This window comes from Palaemon carinicauda, chromosome 15, assembly GCF_036898095.1.
Source record: "Palaemon carinicauda isolate YSFRI2023 chromosome 15, ASM3689809v2, whole genome shotgun sequence".
Lineage (NCBI taxonomy): Eukaryota > Metazoa > Arthropoda > Malacostraca > Decapoda > Palaemonidae > Palaemon > Palaemon carinicauda.
In genome coordinates this window covers 36,557,674-36,573,374 of record NC_090739.1, presented here as the reverse complement: position 1 = coordinate 36,573,374, position 15,701 = coordinate 36,557,674, and the positions used below count along the sequence as shown (strand labels likewise).

The window sequence follows — 15,701 nt, the reverse complement described above, 5'->3', positions numbered from 1 at the left end:
CGGGTTAGGAAGGTTTCTCTGTTCCATGCTGAAACTGTACTCTTGCACCGTTTTAGCCGATCAGCCTAATCTTAGGTTAGGGAGTGTCCTCCCTTCCCTTTGTGGCCGCTCTGGTACAGAAACCCTTCCTGGGAAGACCCCTCTCTTCTCCCTCTATTAGACAATAAATCCCTTTACTCAGAAAAGGGATCAAGGCTAAATAGAGGGAGTGCCAAGGCAGGGGATGAAGGAAGCATATAGGGGTCCTAAGGTTAGGTTAGGCTAGAAAGAATCACTGACTAGCCTATCCCCTATATGGTCCCTGAAGGCGAAAACATTTGCATCACTAGTCAAAAGTATTGTAAAATAATAATGCCACTATCTTCATAACTTAGTCTAGGATCACTGATAAATCATGCATGAACACTTGTATATAGGCTCCTGGCCTGGGGGCTATAGTAGCCGACTGGTATGAGGTCAATCGATGACCGATAAAAAGCGTCTAAACACGATATAAAAGTTCCTAGCTATGAAGACTAAATAAACTAATGTATTCGATTAGTATATAATGCCGGAAGCGTTGTTGTGGCTAACTAAATAAGACATGCAAAACAACAACGACGCCATAAAATGGCGGGTCCGGTAGAGGCACAGCTCTGCCACAAAACATCAATTATTTCGCGAAATAATATTTACTTTACGGCCAGAGCATAATTAAACAATACTGGAACCTTGTACTCAACTTTCCAGAAGAAGGCGAGGCTGAAGGTAACGACATAGCGAAGATGCAAAACGATAAAGTTCACACAAGGGAAAATCCGTCTCAGTAGGGCAGCTACTAAACAAAGGATAAAGACGCGCGTGACGTCATTAGAGCAATGGCGTCCGTTTGTTTACGTCTCGAGTATCAGTAGTAGCCACGAGTGAGATTAGCTGTGGAACGGCTCCCAGCTATTCTCAGCCCTTACACACCGAAGCGTTAACTCTGTTCGGGGTGGAGATAGCTATGTGGCACGACCAGACATGCGTGTCCCCTGTTGTATTACGATGTCTTAAAGGGAAACCTTTGAGATACTCGCTCCAGAAGTTAGAATTCTGTGATAACCTGTGGTTAAATTCTCTGGGAATATCTTAGTAGTCTTATACTCAAGGAAGCTACCAAACAGGAACCTTCCATCAGGACGCCATGGCTTGAGCCCAAAAATGCAGGTTTTTGGGGTTTAGGCCAGAATCACAGAGTATTTAGTCTGTGGTCGGTAGCTACCTGGCAAGATGAATAGAATTCTTTTGCTACGTTAGGCTACCGACATAGGAGGCTAGACCTCCCTAGGCCACTCCTGAAGGGTCTGTACGATATGACCCTTCTTCCTGTGACCTAGCAGACTAGTCCTGTGTTAGTGGACCCTAGGCTGAGAAATAGAATTCTTCTAATGCTTAGGGAACACTGGCACTACAACCCCGTTTCCTTACCATTAGAGGTGGTGGCGAGGGTGCTACCAACCTCCTAATCGTATTAATCTAACCCTAGGCTAAGGAATAGAATTCTTTAGCCACCTGGGATAGTTCTAATACAGGAACGGAGTTTGTTAGGTGGGGCAGGACAGGCTACGGCCGGCTCATGCTGTACCTTTCACAGGACCCTCTTTTCCGTTCCCTTCTATCCCTTTTTGTTGGCGAATCCCGGCAACCTTACTGTTGCCGGTGGGTTGCCGGGATCGACCAGACTCCCCCTCTGACAGTTGATAGCTGCCGGCCGGCAGTCTTAACATCTGTCGGCCGGCAGTAATGACAGCTGTGAGCTGCCGGCCATATTAGTTGCCGGCCGGCAGTAAAGTCTACTGCCGGCCGGCAGTCATGGCTACTGCCGGCCGGCAGTCATGGCTACTGCCGGCCGGCAATCATGGCTACTGTCGGCCGGCAGTCATGGCTACTGCCGGCCGGCAGTCATGGCTGCTGCCGGCCGGCAGTCATGGTGACTGCTGGCAGGCAACCAGGGCAGCTGCTGGCCATGTTGGCTGTAAGTGGGAAGTCCCTTCTGTTTACAAAGGTTCTTCACTTCTTTCTTGAACTGCTAGCAACAGTGGCTACTGCCGGGGTGCTGCCTACCCGGCCAGCACAGAATGGTGCCTGCTCAACCGACAGCACGCCGACTGTACTCCAGTACTGGCCAGCGGTGCCGGCCGGCAAGGTTTAGACAGATCCTTGCCGACGACAGTACTGTAGCTGGATGGAAGCTCTAATTTTATATTCTCCCCTTCCATTTGAACCTTCTTTCTGGAGAAGGTAGTAATAGTAGACTTTTACATCCCTTTTTCTGTATATATATACAGTATTAGGTAGCCTGTTCTCCATGCTATCTCTCTTTCTTTTAGCTAGCAGGCTAGATGTGCTAGCATTAGCTAGCTATGCCAACGACATGCTGGCTGAACTACAGTATATGTTTATACAGGTAGTTAGTTTTTTTCCAGTATAGGATATACTGCAAATAGAAAGCTTCTGTATATTTTATGCTAGTAGTGTTTTCCAATATATTTGAAAATCCTACCCAAATATTTGTGGAACCCAATCTCATATTGAAAGAATTTAATTCTTCAATATTCTGATTAGAAATCAGTCTTCAGATTACCCTACAATATTAAAATTTTAAGGACTGGAGATTACACTCCTAACCCTTAAAGGGCAGAGCCCTTATCCTCAAGTCTCCATGATAAGGAAACTCTATGTTTTAATTTTGTAAGGGGGGTCACAGCAAATAAGTTGGGTGGGATATATACAAATATATGTCTTTCCTTTCCCCAGTCCAGTTGGCATCATGCCAGCTGGACCGTACAGTCAGTTGCTTACCAGAAAGGCAAAACATTGACTGGATCATACTATATATAATTATACAGTAGCCAGTATATTGCAATATAGTGCATGCTGCAAATAGAAAACTACAGCATGATTATACAGTAACTATTTCTAGCATATCTTGGGTATCCTCATGTGAGCTTATGCTGCAGCCGTCTTACATTGAAGGAATAATGTTTCTTCGTTAAGCTGATTGAGAAATCAGTTTTCCGTACCCCACAGTATTTAGTATGAAAGGAACAGTGAAGTATATACTTCCCTATCCCTAGGGGTTAGAAAACCCACTTTTTCAGTTGGAATTCCTTCCAAAAGGAAATTCCTATCATTTAATACTGAGGGGAGGTACCAGCATTTGCTTGCAAGGGACACACAAGTATGTGTCTCCTACTATCCCTTTATAGCTTGCTATCCTAAGCTATTCTGTTAAGATATGACATTTGATATATTGGTTATCAGAGATAATCAATCGTATACTCATTTTGTTTTCCTTTCTTTATAGGAGGAACGCCAGATGTCATGTGTTGCAGTCTTCTGCAAAACTAAGAGTAAGTGTTTTTACGGACATAATGCATGCAGGTTTCATGCCCCCTGCAATATTATTTCCGAACACCTGCAGTATTGGAACCCGCAGGCCTGCAAAGTATGTCGGGCCCTGTTGTCCGAAGGTTTCAAGAATCCCAAGTCGGTAGAGACTAGGGATGCAGCTCATTTCAAACTACGCAACTGGGTGAGAGGCTTTCAGAAAATCTCTCCGGAACCTTACCTGCCTAATGACAAGATGCGTAGGTTACTATTTCCAACAGCGAGTAAGGAAATAGTGGTACCCCAGACACGAGGTACATTTCCCGAAGGCCAGATAACCTTCGGGAAGGAGGGCAAAAAGCGCCCACGGGAAGAAGGGGAGAATGTCGGGTTGGAATTGTCTCTGTCCCAACAGGCTCATGAGCCAACGACATCGATATCTCCGCCTTCTATCCCTCTTTTAGATGGAATGAACCAGTTATGGGCCCAAGTCAAGAATCTAGTAGAAAATTTGTGCAAACAGAGCACAAAGCAGGACGCGAAATGCAAGGTAGAGCTTGGTAAAGCTCCACTTGTCGCTCTTAAAGGGTCGTACAAACGACTCGTAGATCAAGACCTTCCGACATGCTCCACAACCAATCCCTGGAGGTTTGCGGAGCTAATGCCGATTTTAAACGGCAAACTCTACATCTCGGAGAAGATGGGTGCTGTTCCTTTGGACAAAATCCAGTTCTGGCCAAGCTTTGACGCTTTCCCAAACTGTTTCATTAGACTGAAGGATGAACCAACATCAGGAAAAGGAACGGAATCAAAGGAGGTTATGATTCTCGACAATGATAAAGCACAGGCTATCCTATCAAGCAGCATAGAAAAGGCGGGTTACTCGGTGTCGAAGGTATCCACACCAGGTAACAAGCACTCTTCCTTTCTTGCTCCTGTTTCAATTTCATTCCCCTTTACAGAGAAGGCTTTCAAATATGTCACTGAGGCAATAGAGACAGGTAAACCGTGTCCTACACTCAAGGAGTGCGAGCCTCTGTCACTAGTATTTCCCAGACAGGAGAAGAACTGGAAGGAGGCCCATTTCACCTTTTCAGTAGGAAGATTTGAGGCGGATGTCGCCAGTCGACAATTTAAGGAAAATCTTCCAAAATTATCTGAGTTTCTCTTACAGGATGAACAAGAAACAAAGGAGAGACTTGCAGCCTCCTTATCTCTACAGAACTACATAGAGTTCTGTTCGGCTCATCAAGATACCCCAGACATGGTCAAGGTCTTAGCCAAAATACATATGGCTACTTTGGTAAAAGACCTTTATGCCTTTATAAAGGCTAGAAAAACATGTAGGGAGTTTGTGTTAGCTAATGCAACAGCGAAACACGATACAAGAAAGCTAATATCTTCCAACATCTGGGGTAAAGACCTCTTTCCAGATGAGGTAGTCAAGAAAGTGATTAAGAACGCCTCCACGGAGAAAGTAGGACTTCTCCAAAAGTGGGGCATCCTTTCAAAAAGAGAATCTTCTAAGGTTGTGGGTCCCCAACCTAAAAGGAAGATGGAGAGGTCTGGAAATCCATTTCGAGCGGTTCAACAACAATCCACAGTTGTAGTGAATGAGATGTCACAGACAGATGGTCGAAAAGATATTCCTACTGATCAGTCGAAGCATAGAAATGCTTCTAGTAGGAGGGAGATTCCTTTAGGATCGCTGGACCTTTGATCCTTGGGTCCACGACCTAATCAAGATGGGACTAAGATGAGAGGTGGAGATATCTCTACCACCATTTCCTCAACTCCTCCGATAATCCAAAACCCTCCTGGAGGAGTTTACACGAGAGCTCTAGAGCATACAGGTGGTAAGGAAACTTTAGTCCACCGAATTCCAGTTAATAGCAGAACGCACAGGGCACAACCACACGAAGCCGACGAGAACAGAGGAATGACCCAAGCCACGCTAATTGAGGGTCCCTCCGAGGTCGAAGTGCTGCCTTCTATCGGCGGAAGTAAAAAATACATCCGGCGAAATGAGTACCATCTACGCATACGCGTACGGGTACTGTATTGTTTACTTCAGGTGTAGAGTAGGAACGTGTTCGAATTGTACTTCGCGTGTTGAAAAATTCGGATACAACCGGTACGACGAAAATTGCTTACTTCGTGTGTCGAAATAAAATTCGGGTGTAGAGTCGAAAAATTGCTCGAATTTTACTTCGGGTGTTGGAAAATTCGAATGTAGATACGTTCGTGTGTAGAGGTTCCACTCTATCTATATACAGTCAGCCCTCATTTTTTTGTGAGGGTTAGGTAGGAGAGACAAGCACGAAAAGCAAAAAATCGCAAATGCTTTTTGCCCTGGGGTGGGATAACTCCTACCCTAACAACTCACTACCATTGCCTACGCTCGGTTAATTAACCCACTAAGTACTGCCTAATATTGATTTTACTTGGTTTCTATCACACTATAGTTGTTCCTATCTAGTAATACTATATAACACTTGCTGATACTGTAGTGTATATTAATGTAATATACTACTATTACTAAAGTAAAGATTAACTGTACTATAAGTATTCATTGTTTTTTTTCGGACTTGACTCACTGCACACGTAGCCTACATTTACAAAAAACAACATTACTGTAATTCTGTACTGTACAACATGTATAAAGTACAATTCAAGAAAAACTAAGTGTACAATATACATTTTATACAACGACCACTAACCATTTTAGCACGAAGTTCTACGCAGCTATGGTGAAACATGGAGCAGTTCCTGATGGTCGTCTCAGAGCACAGTAATCCAAAATCTACAGTAACCTAGTAATAATATTTATCCCATCTTCTACTTCAATGGGTTAGAAAATTAAGAGATAATGATAAAAGTATCGTTAGTTACATTATAATCATTGCATAAACACATGCAGCCACATTAAAAACTGAACAAAAAAAAAAAAAAGCTGTTTTACTTGTATTTCAATTACAACAGACAAAGTCTGTCAGTGGGAGAAGTCTTATGGCAGAAAGTCTCGGAATCGAAGATCACGAGAAGGAAAAGCAAAAGAAATAAGTCAGAGGCAGAATAAAGGGCAAAAAGTATCTCTAAGCGAAAGATATAGCAATAGAATATAGTACAGTATTCGCTAAGTAAAAGAGAGCTAATAAATACGCTTACGCAAAAGAAATAGCAATAGAATATAGTATCAGCTATGTAAAAGAGAGCCAATAAATAAAAGGTGGAAAGAATAAAAGTCTGACATAGAAAAAACAAAAACAGTACAATTACAACGGAAAGGAGTGTTTGTGTGTTAGGTGTGGGGTAGGGTGGGTGTTCTGGGGTACCCATTGGGAGGATAGTAGCAAGTGTTTGGAGGGTGAATGATTTACGAGACACGAGAACAATAGAGGTTTGAGAGCAAGACGGGCAGCCAGAAGAGGCAAAACTATTCAGGAAAATTAATTGGTAAGGAAAATTACAAGGAAAACACAATGAAAAGAATTAAGAAAACATGAAAAGGAAAAAGACGAAGGAGGCAGTAAAGCGAGCGCTAAGAAAAGTAAACAAACAGTTACAGGAATGTGGGGAGCAAACTGCAGAGCAAAAAGAAAATGGAGGACGAAGCATTATGAAACAGAGGAGGAGACTACTTGATGACTCAGCGAGAGCAGGCGGGAAGATGGGCAGGAGTGAGGCAGGTGCACGAGGGGGAGGGGGAGGGTGTTTGGGGAGGGGAAGGGGAGAGGCGACAAGACAGCCGGAATGCGAGAAGAATTTTATGCTAATAAAGAAATATTAGCACAAATAAAAGAGATAAGAAAAGGAATAAGGATATAAAAGGGAATGAGAAAAAATAAAATGAAAATGATAGATGAAATTTGTTATAAAAAGAATAAAGTAAGCTGAATGCAAAAATACAAGGAAATCAAACAGTGAGAGACTTAGGTTACGTTAGCGAGCGCTGCTTTTACTCAATTTGTCTACACGGAATCTTATGTTAATATAGAAATATTAGCACAGATAAAGTATAGCGGGATATATCGAATAAAAGGGATGGGAAAATTAATAAGGGTATAAAAAGGAAAAGAGGAATAATGAGATGAAAATAATAGATGAAATTTGTTATAAAAATATAGTAACATGAATGCAAAAATTAAAGGAAATAGAAAAGTGAGAGACTTAGGTTATGTCAGCGATTGTTGGAAAGGCCAAGAGTGTGATTGTTATTAGATAAAGTAATTTTGTCTACACAGAATCTTACGTTAATATAGAAATATTAACGCAGATAAAGTACATTAGTAGGATATATTGAATAAAAGAAGGAAGAAGTTAAGGGAGAGAGAGAGAGGAGAATACGTAAGTTGTGATCACAATTTTTTTTTATTTTCATACTTTCTTAAACAGAAATATAGCTTGTTTTATAAACTGAAAACATAAATACTGTAATTTAGTATTAAATGTTTCTTTTAGGAAATATGAAATGTCCTTCAGTAGCAAACCTTAATTATAAGGGAGTTATTCGATCTAAAAATTGAGGGTACTAACGGTGGACCATGCAGGGTTAACCAGTTGATTTGGAAAGTATAAGCATAAAATAGGGGTATGGTAGTTACACCTCGCAAGAAGTCTTATGGCTAGTATTCCAGTTTCGTTGAAATTATAATCCCTATAAATAGAGAAAGGGCTTGTATTCAGTGTTAGAACAAATCTAGATCTATTTAACAATGACAAGCTTTACTACCCATTCTAGCATGCATTTCTAAATTTATAGTTAGCAGCTGTAAAATTTCCTCATCAACCCTGAAATGTGAAGTTTTCCTCACCCTACACAGCAACCCCACTTTATACTTGCCCTTCATAATTCAAAATAAGGCTAAAAAACCAAACATTTTGTACAAAATAAGTTAAAGACTGCTTAAAATTAATGGTGTATTTTTATCGAATTACGGAAAAATTTAGTAAGTGATCAGTGACCTGCCACTTGATATCTTCGAAGAAAATTAGCACCATGATTTTCTTGTGTGTGCAGCAGGAGTGCTTTATTAAAATTATTAGTGTAGTATTCTTCTCTCAAGTATTCCACAAAAATTCAATAATATTTTCTATTTAACATAATTAAATTTTTTCTCTGTCTACTTTTCTTTGGTTCCAAATATGTAATCCCCAATTCTTTAATCACAGAAAGTTAATAAAAACCATCTTCTTCCTTATTATCTTGCACATAGGAGTTATGCCCCCAAAAAACTATCCAAGCTTAGATAGTTTGCCAATACCAAAGGATGGACTAAAAGTAACATGAAAGTAATACCATTCTTTAAGACAAAAGAATATGAAAGTTAGAAGAATGTAAAACTCACTTTTTCCTCAACGTTGTATACAGTCTTGACATGTTCATTGTAGAATTCTAATGGAGTTAGTGGACCAACTTTATGGTAAGCCTTTGATTTATCATAGTACTCCCAAGTGAAGTTTGTGGGAGGAATACCTAAGCAAATTGCTATGACACGATAAATCTCACTCATCTGCCTTGCGAGAGTTTCAGCTATAGCCGAATCATCACCACCTTTGTTAATAACAGTCCGCAATTCACGTGTGTATTCTCGAAGCTGAAAAGGAAAGATAAACATTTAGAATTATAATTAAAAGGGGTCCCTAAAATATTCATCAACATTAATTTCTTACATATCTATTCTATGGCTACAATATTACATCTACTATATTGTTCACATATACTTTATGTATATCAGAATAAGTTAAAAAAAAAAAATACTGAAAAACCCCTAAATCTCACTGTGAAAATAAAAAAAAATATAAAACTTGGAAAAACGAAGCGACACTGAATATAAAATGTACATTACTGTACTTTTAAAGATGAACAAAAAGTTACAAAATTTAAAATAACTAGGAAGAACAATACTTTCAAAAGGAAAAAAATAAAAATGAAAAAAAATTTACACATTCTCAAGTTCAATACTTTTAGACATCAAAATATTAATGCTGTTTGGTCAGGGTACTTCCCTGTTACCGATTTCCTTTATAAAAGTTTTATGGAAAATCAGCAATTATGTTCTAACTATCACAAATAGGAGAGGCAGGGAAGAAGGCAATCTAAAATCACAAATTTGTTAGGTAATTTGTAGTTTTCTTATCCACACAAACCTGACAACTTTATTTAGGAAGAGAGATTCAGCACGAAAAAGAATGGCAGGCGTAACAAAGATTACAGAGGTGAATACAGTAGTGTCACAACTGAGATGGTGTGGGCACATGTTCAATGGTGGGGAGGGAGTAAGGAGGGCTTGGGAGGAACCTGTTACGGTGAGAAGATTAAGAGGGAGGCACAGAATTAGATGGTGAGATAAGGTAAAGGATGATATGTGATGAAGAAGTTTGGTGGAATAGGATGCCTTTGATAGAAGGCAATGGAGAGGGCGCATCAGGCAACTAACCCCTTTGTGCAGGGCGAGTAGCCGCTCCCCATTTCCAAAAAGGGAGCCTTCACTTTTGATCTTTTAGCCCAGAAATGAAAGGGGTAGTTGAGGAGGGAAGTTAGATTAAAGGACTTAGGTTTGTATGGAAAAATACAAATTACTGTACAGTACTTCAACAAATTGTGATTTATTCCTATGTGGCATACAAACCCTTGTCCTTTAATGAGGGAGACTCATGGCTTGATGGGTTGGAAGTCCCCTAATAGGCCATTCAATAGAGGAGGAAAAAAGGACGATTAGGGAAAAAATTCATGGAAAGCTGGAACAAGCTTCATTATCTTTGTAATAGGGTTCTTAATAACATTAATTTTGCACCCTTCTACCACCCCAGATTTGGCTGCCATTTTAGAAAAATGGAATTGGAAAACATTTCCTATAAATTCTCCTTTATTAATTTTTTCATTTTTTGCAACATTTTGATGCCAAGAGTTTAATAATATTTGAATCTAATTTTTTCCTACCCTTTACACCTGAATAGTATAGTATGTGGTCATCTTTCTTGCATGCAATATTAAATGATGCTTCAAGTTTGTAAGCTAACTGTAGTTCTTTTGTTTCAGGACTATGAAAACAGACCCATAGCTTATCAGTGATTACTATATTATGGAAAAATATCTTCATTAAAGAAAGGCTTCATTTGTGAAGGAGAACTTTCTGAGGGCAAGACTCGAGAAGTTGCTTCAAAAGGTGTGTAGACATTGATAGAATACAACGTTAAATGGAAAGATGGAAAACAATATCAATTAAAAGGGCTGAAAAGTGTGAAATTGCATGAAAAATGTGGGAAGGTGTACAAAAAAGCATGGAGTGCTAAAGCTTTCTAGTCAAATCAGAAACCCCCTCAAGTGCCTACAACGTCTCGGAGAAATCTAGTCTCAGATTTTGAATTTTTAATGATTGTGTTTTTTGGTAGAAAAGAAGCTTCATATGATTTTCTTAAAAAACAAAACAAAAAAATTTTCGAGTGAGCGTGAATTTGTTAATCGTGCAGAGACTTTTCATGTTAGGGATGCTATTTAGATAGTGGGTGAAATGAGAAATGATGAGTGGGGTCAAACAATATGTACTAGCATATCTAATATAGTTGATTTAGTTGCTGCTGAGGCAAAATACCATTCAACCTGCATGAAAAAATTCTACTTGGCATATCCTGGGATGAAATGTGGTCGTCCCAAAAGTGATACAGTTATAGAGGCAGTGACACATGTTTTCAACTACCTAGAAGAAAATAAGAGAAGAATTTCAATTTACTCTCAGTAAGATTTTTGAGACATATGAGTGTGCTACCAACTGAAAACACAATAAAGGAGTCGCTCGTGAACGAGGAGGAGGTTGGGCAGGTGGTACAAGGATACCAAAGTGTCAAACCAGGAAGGGAGCTCTCTAGCCCGAGACAAGTCGGGAGCTTCCTTTGGGAGTCCTGGAGGAGGAGACCACCTCTTAAGATGTTATTCCGAGGGACCAGCTTCTGGTGGAGGAAGCCTCTTAGGCACCATGAGATACTCTTTGGTGATGCGCACTGGGCGATCAGGAGAGATAGGAACGATCACATACTTGTTGGAAGGTTCCTTCAAGCCCTCAGGAAAAGGGATTGGCCTACCGCTAGAGCTGTCAGTAGCAGAGGATGTTGTTGGAGGAGCTGAATCCTCACTAGCATGTAAAATCGTAGTTTCAGCCCACGGGACACTTGCCTGTTCAGCAGTTGGACTTGCAGGAGGAGGCGCTTTACTCATAACAATGCGTGGATCACGCATGGACGCACGAGCAACTGTGGGCAAGCGAGAAGTATAGTAGAAGCTCTCTAGAGCTCTTATGCTGAAGGGGCCCTCTGCAAACTTGAAGATGGGGGGGGCTGGGAGCATCCGAGTGGGGCCAATGCGCTGGGTGGGACGGCGTTTGAGTACAGCAGAGCTAATAGAGGGGCTTTGAAAGGCGCTGAAGGTAGTCTTGACAGAGGCTTCTCTCCAGGGTTGGTCTATCTCATTTCCTTGTCCGATCCGAGGTCGATTGGAATGAGGGTCAGGAGATGTAGCCGCAAGCGCGGACAGAGAGCACGCATGTCTACGATGTCCTCTAGAAGAGGGCTCCTCAATCTAGAACGTTTAGAATGCTTAGACCATGATCGTCTAGAGTGACGGTCTTCCGACCGATCTAGAATGCTAGCCTCACGATCGTTATCGTCTTGATCACGAGTGCTTAGCGTGAGATTTTGAGCGCGAAGCTCGTGATCGTGAGCGCAAATCCCAGGATCATGATCGCGACCGTGACGCCCGTGATCGTGGTTGTGAGCATGAGGCTCGTGATCGTGTGTCTCTAGAGGAGGAGCGCAAAATGAAACTTGTGGTTGAACGTGAAGCTCTTGATATTGAGCGGTGCACTTTACATCGAGTGTGCTTCCTAGAAGACTTACACCTAGACCGCAATGACCTACGGTCATTATGGCGTGGGCGCTCAGCGCTATCGTGCGAACGTCCATGGAACGAAAGCTTAAAATCATAAACGATCTCTTGAACCTCGTAAACTGGGTTCGGGTGAGCGGGTGATCCTGTTACAGGACGGGATGTAGTCACACGTCCAGGTGAAGGACGAGCAGGTGAAGCACTCGTCGAAGGAGGATCATTGCGCTCACTAGGATCATTCTACCTAACCTCATCAGCTTGTTGGGGTAGTGCATGCAAGCTGAAACCATCTCTGTTGGAAGAAACAAGGTTTATGTTAGGGTTAGGTGGCGATGTTGCTTTAGGTTGGTGAGCAGGGACATCGTCAGCAAGAGGCCATTGTGAGGGCGAATGAGAGCGATCTCGTCTGTGCGTGGAAGGGCCATGAGAGGGTGAAAGGTGGACTTCACAAAGGTCCAGGGCAGAAGATGATGTTGCCACAGGGGACAGTTCTCTCGTCGCACAATGGTAAAGGAGTTGCAGAAGAGTCTCCTTTGAAGGGGGAGCAGAAACCCCAAGGACAGCCAGGCCTGCAGCACATCTGCAAGGGAAAATGGCTCCCCAGTGGCAGGAGGTGAAGATACTTCATTAGGGAGTGCATCAACCCCACCAGTACTCCTAGGTTGCCAAAGAGTATGTCGGTCTGTGCTCCTAATCAACCAACTCCCAGAGGAAGGTGGGTGAGGAGGAGCTTTGGCAAGCAATCCAGGGGTGTGGGAAAAAGAAGCCCGAGCTCTTTTCCTTGCTGAGGCAGACTCTGGGGGATTAAGATCTCTCTTAGCTTTCTTCTTCGTGTGCCGTCTGAACTTCTCCCACTGGAAGGCAGACCACTCCCGACACTCGTTGCAGGGCAAAGTTTGTTCACAGACGCCCCCGGCAGACAGAACACAGCAGATGGGGGTCTGGTCCATGGATGACATGAAGGTGCTACAAGGGCGACCTTCGCTATCAGGACAGGTACGCATGGGAGTGTCAGAAGAAGGAGCACACTCACACCTGAAAGAAGAAAGGAAGTACATAAAGCAATGGTTGTATGTCTAATGGCAAGCCTTGGAAAGAGGTGGAGAGCAGACATGTCTGATCTCAACCAGCCAAAAGAGAAAAGTGAGGCAGCTCTGTGACCTATGAGTAGAGATAGGTGGCTGGAACAACCCCATGCCATCCCCTACCGACCCACAACAGTGGGAAGGTAGATTGCCACTTCGCATTTTCTTTCATTCTATTGGCTGCCTTCCAGCTTCACCGAAAGAGATATCCTATGTAAACAATGGAAGGCCTGTTAGTCCAGTAAAAAATAATTTTCTGGGCTTGAACCTGTGCCGGCCAGTGAATAAGCTCCTATTAGCACTTATTGTTAGGTAATTTACTGCTAAATATACCAGAGAAAAAATGTAAAGGAGTGCTAGGTTAACTAGCTCGCTCACCTATTGGTGTCGGTATAAAATTGGGCGTATAATCCAGAGGTCCCGCACTATTTAGATTCATCCACGACAAAGACCCCAATAGAGGAGAGCCGTTCAACCTCACTCGGCACCAGCAACTCTGCATCCGCTCAGAACCCAACTCCTTTTTAGCACGCCTGTGTTGTAACCCGCTTTTTTTGTGCTCTCGTATTTTGCTTATTTTCCACTGGATTATGGCTTCTTCATCGGTTTCCCAGGAGACACCGTCTAAGTTAAGTACCAAGCTATGTTTTGCTGTGTTTTGAGCAATCTAGATCGTTTAATATTTAAATTATAGGAGTTTATTCTCTTCGATCATCTCGGTCTTGCTCGATTCCGCTTACAGTTGGTACTCCTGTTTTGAGAGCTTTTAGTTTCACTCGCGGTGTTACTAAGTGTATTATTTTTATTATTAGTTAAAAGTTTTTTATATGTTATTGTGGTTCATATTTAGGGCCGATATCAGTTACGTATCGTAGATGGCTTGCCGACCTTCGTTACTAGGCGGCAATTTTATTATATAAGCCATCAGGTGTTGTCCTTTGGGATTTATTTATTATGTTGCATGCCTTGCCCTAAATTTTTTATGTGTATATTTATATAATTGTCAACGCTATTACTATTATAATGAATATTTGTGCTTATTACTCCGTATGATCTGTCTGGTTGGGGATCGTCAGTTGGTAGCCCTGCTGCTCCGTATCACGTGATCCTCCCCCAAGCTCCCCCTCTCGCTAGGTTGGTGGCTAGGCTTCTCTCCCCCCCTCCCCTAGGGGACCGTTGCCTTCCCTCCTTTTAGAGGGGGTAGTTCAGTGTTTATGGACTTTGTCCTCCGGGTGTCCCGGCGGTTTCGTCTCTGTCTAGATGGGTTGGCCACCGGTCAACAGAGTAGGATCCCGGTGCACCCTATTTTATATTCACCCATCACACTTTTATTATGTTATACAAAACCCTCCGGGTTCGGTTGGCGGTTCTTATCTACAGTTCCGCCCCCCTATTAATTTATAACAGTTCCTATGATTATATATGATTATATATGACAGATCACTATCCCGGAGTTCCTATATGTATTGGTTTATAGATATACTTTTATTTCCCGGCCCGGGGCTTAACCTCGCTCCGGGAAATCAGACACCATGTGTCTTAATTCTTTGTTGCATCCTGTTTTATGATCCCGGCTCGACCGGAATGGATAGCTATACTCTAGTCTTAAGTTAGACTTATGTTTAGGCCCGGGTCCTCCGGACCCGCCCCTACTTGAGAGTATTACAGTTAAGCTCTAGTCTTAAGTTAGACTTATGTTAGTCCCGGGTCCTCCGGACCCGCCCCTACTTAAGAGAATTACAGTTTCTCAGATACTATTCTTTTTATAGATGGTGCATTGTCAGACGACGGCCTGTGCGGCTGTTCTTCATCAGCCTTGTGGCCATACCGTATGTAGGTCTCACGCCCTCTGCGGAGTTCAGCTGGAGGACATCGTGGTCTGGCACCCTGATAACTGTATGGTCTGTTTTGACCTCATCACCACCCTCGGATCTGATTCGGTGAGTCCCGTTGGCTATGTTGCCTTTCTAATTATTTTACCTTTTTTGGTATACATACACCATTTAGTAAGACTTCTATGGTCTTGAAGGACCGCCGGGAATCTTCCTTTTTGTAATTCCCACTATTATTTCAGGCATCCCCGCAGCAGAAGACTGCGGCTCGGGCCACACTGAAAGTGTGGGTTGGGGGATTTGCCCGAAACGTGAAATCCAAACAGCCTTACGTCCTATCTGAAGACTACTGTGCCATGATCTACCCTAACGCCAAGTCTTCAGCCGCTGTGGCTAGGCATGTTGCGGCACCCATCATTGCCGACATTGATGCCACCATAGCGGGATTCATCGACCAGGAACAAGATCCGTTGGATGCCCCCGGAGATCTGGAAGACAATGTGGCTTCCATGAACTTAGACGTTGAACCCATGTTGTTGGACGATCCGGATG

General features: G+C 42.4%; 1 protein-coding gene across 1 annotated transcript in view; it reads right to left on the bottom strand.

Annotated features, from left to right (window-relative positions):
* Positions 1-15,701, bottom strand: part of LOC137654557 (bleomycin hydrolase) — a 188,669-nt gene that overhangs the window by 54,801 nt on the left and 118,167 nt on the right. The window contains exon 7 of the mRNA XM_068388286.1: positions 8,700-8,948. Coding sequence (XP_068244387.1) covers positions 8,700-8,948 — 249 coding nt within the window. The remainder of the gene's footprint in view (positions 1-8,699; positions 8,949-15,701) is intronic.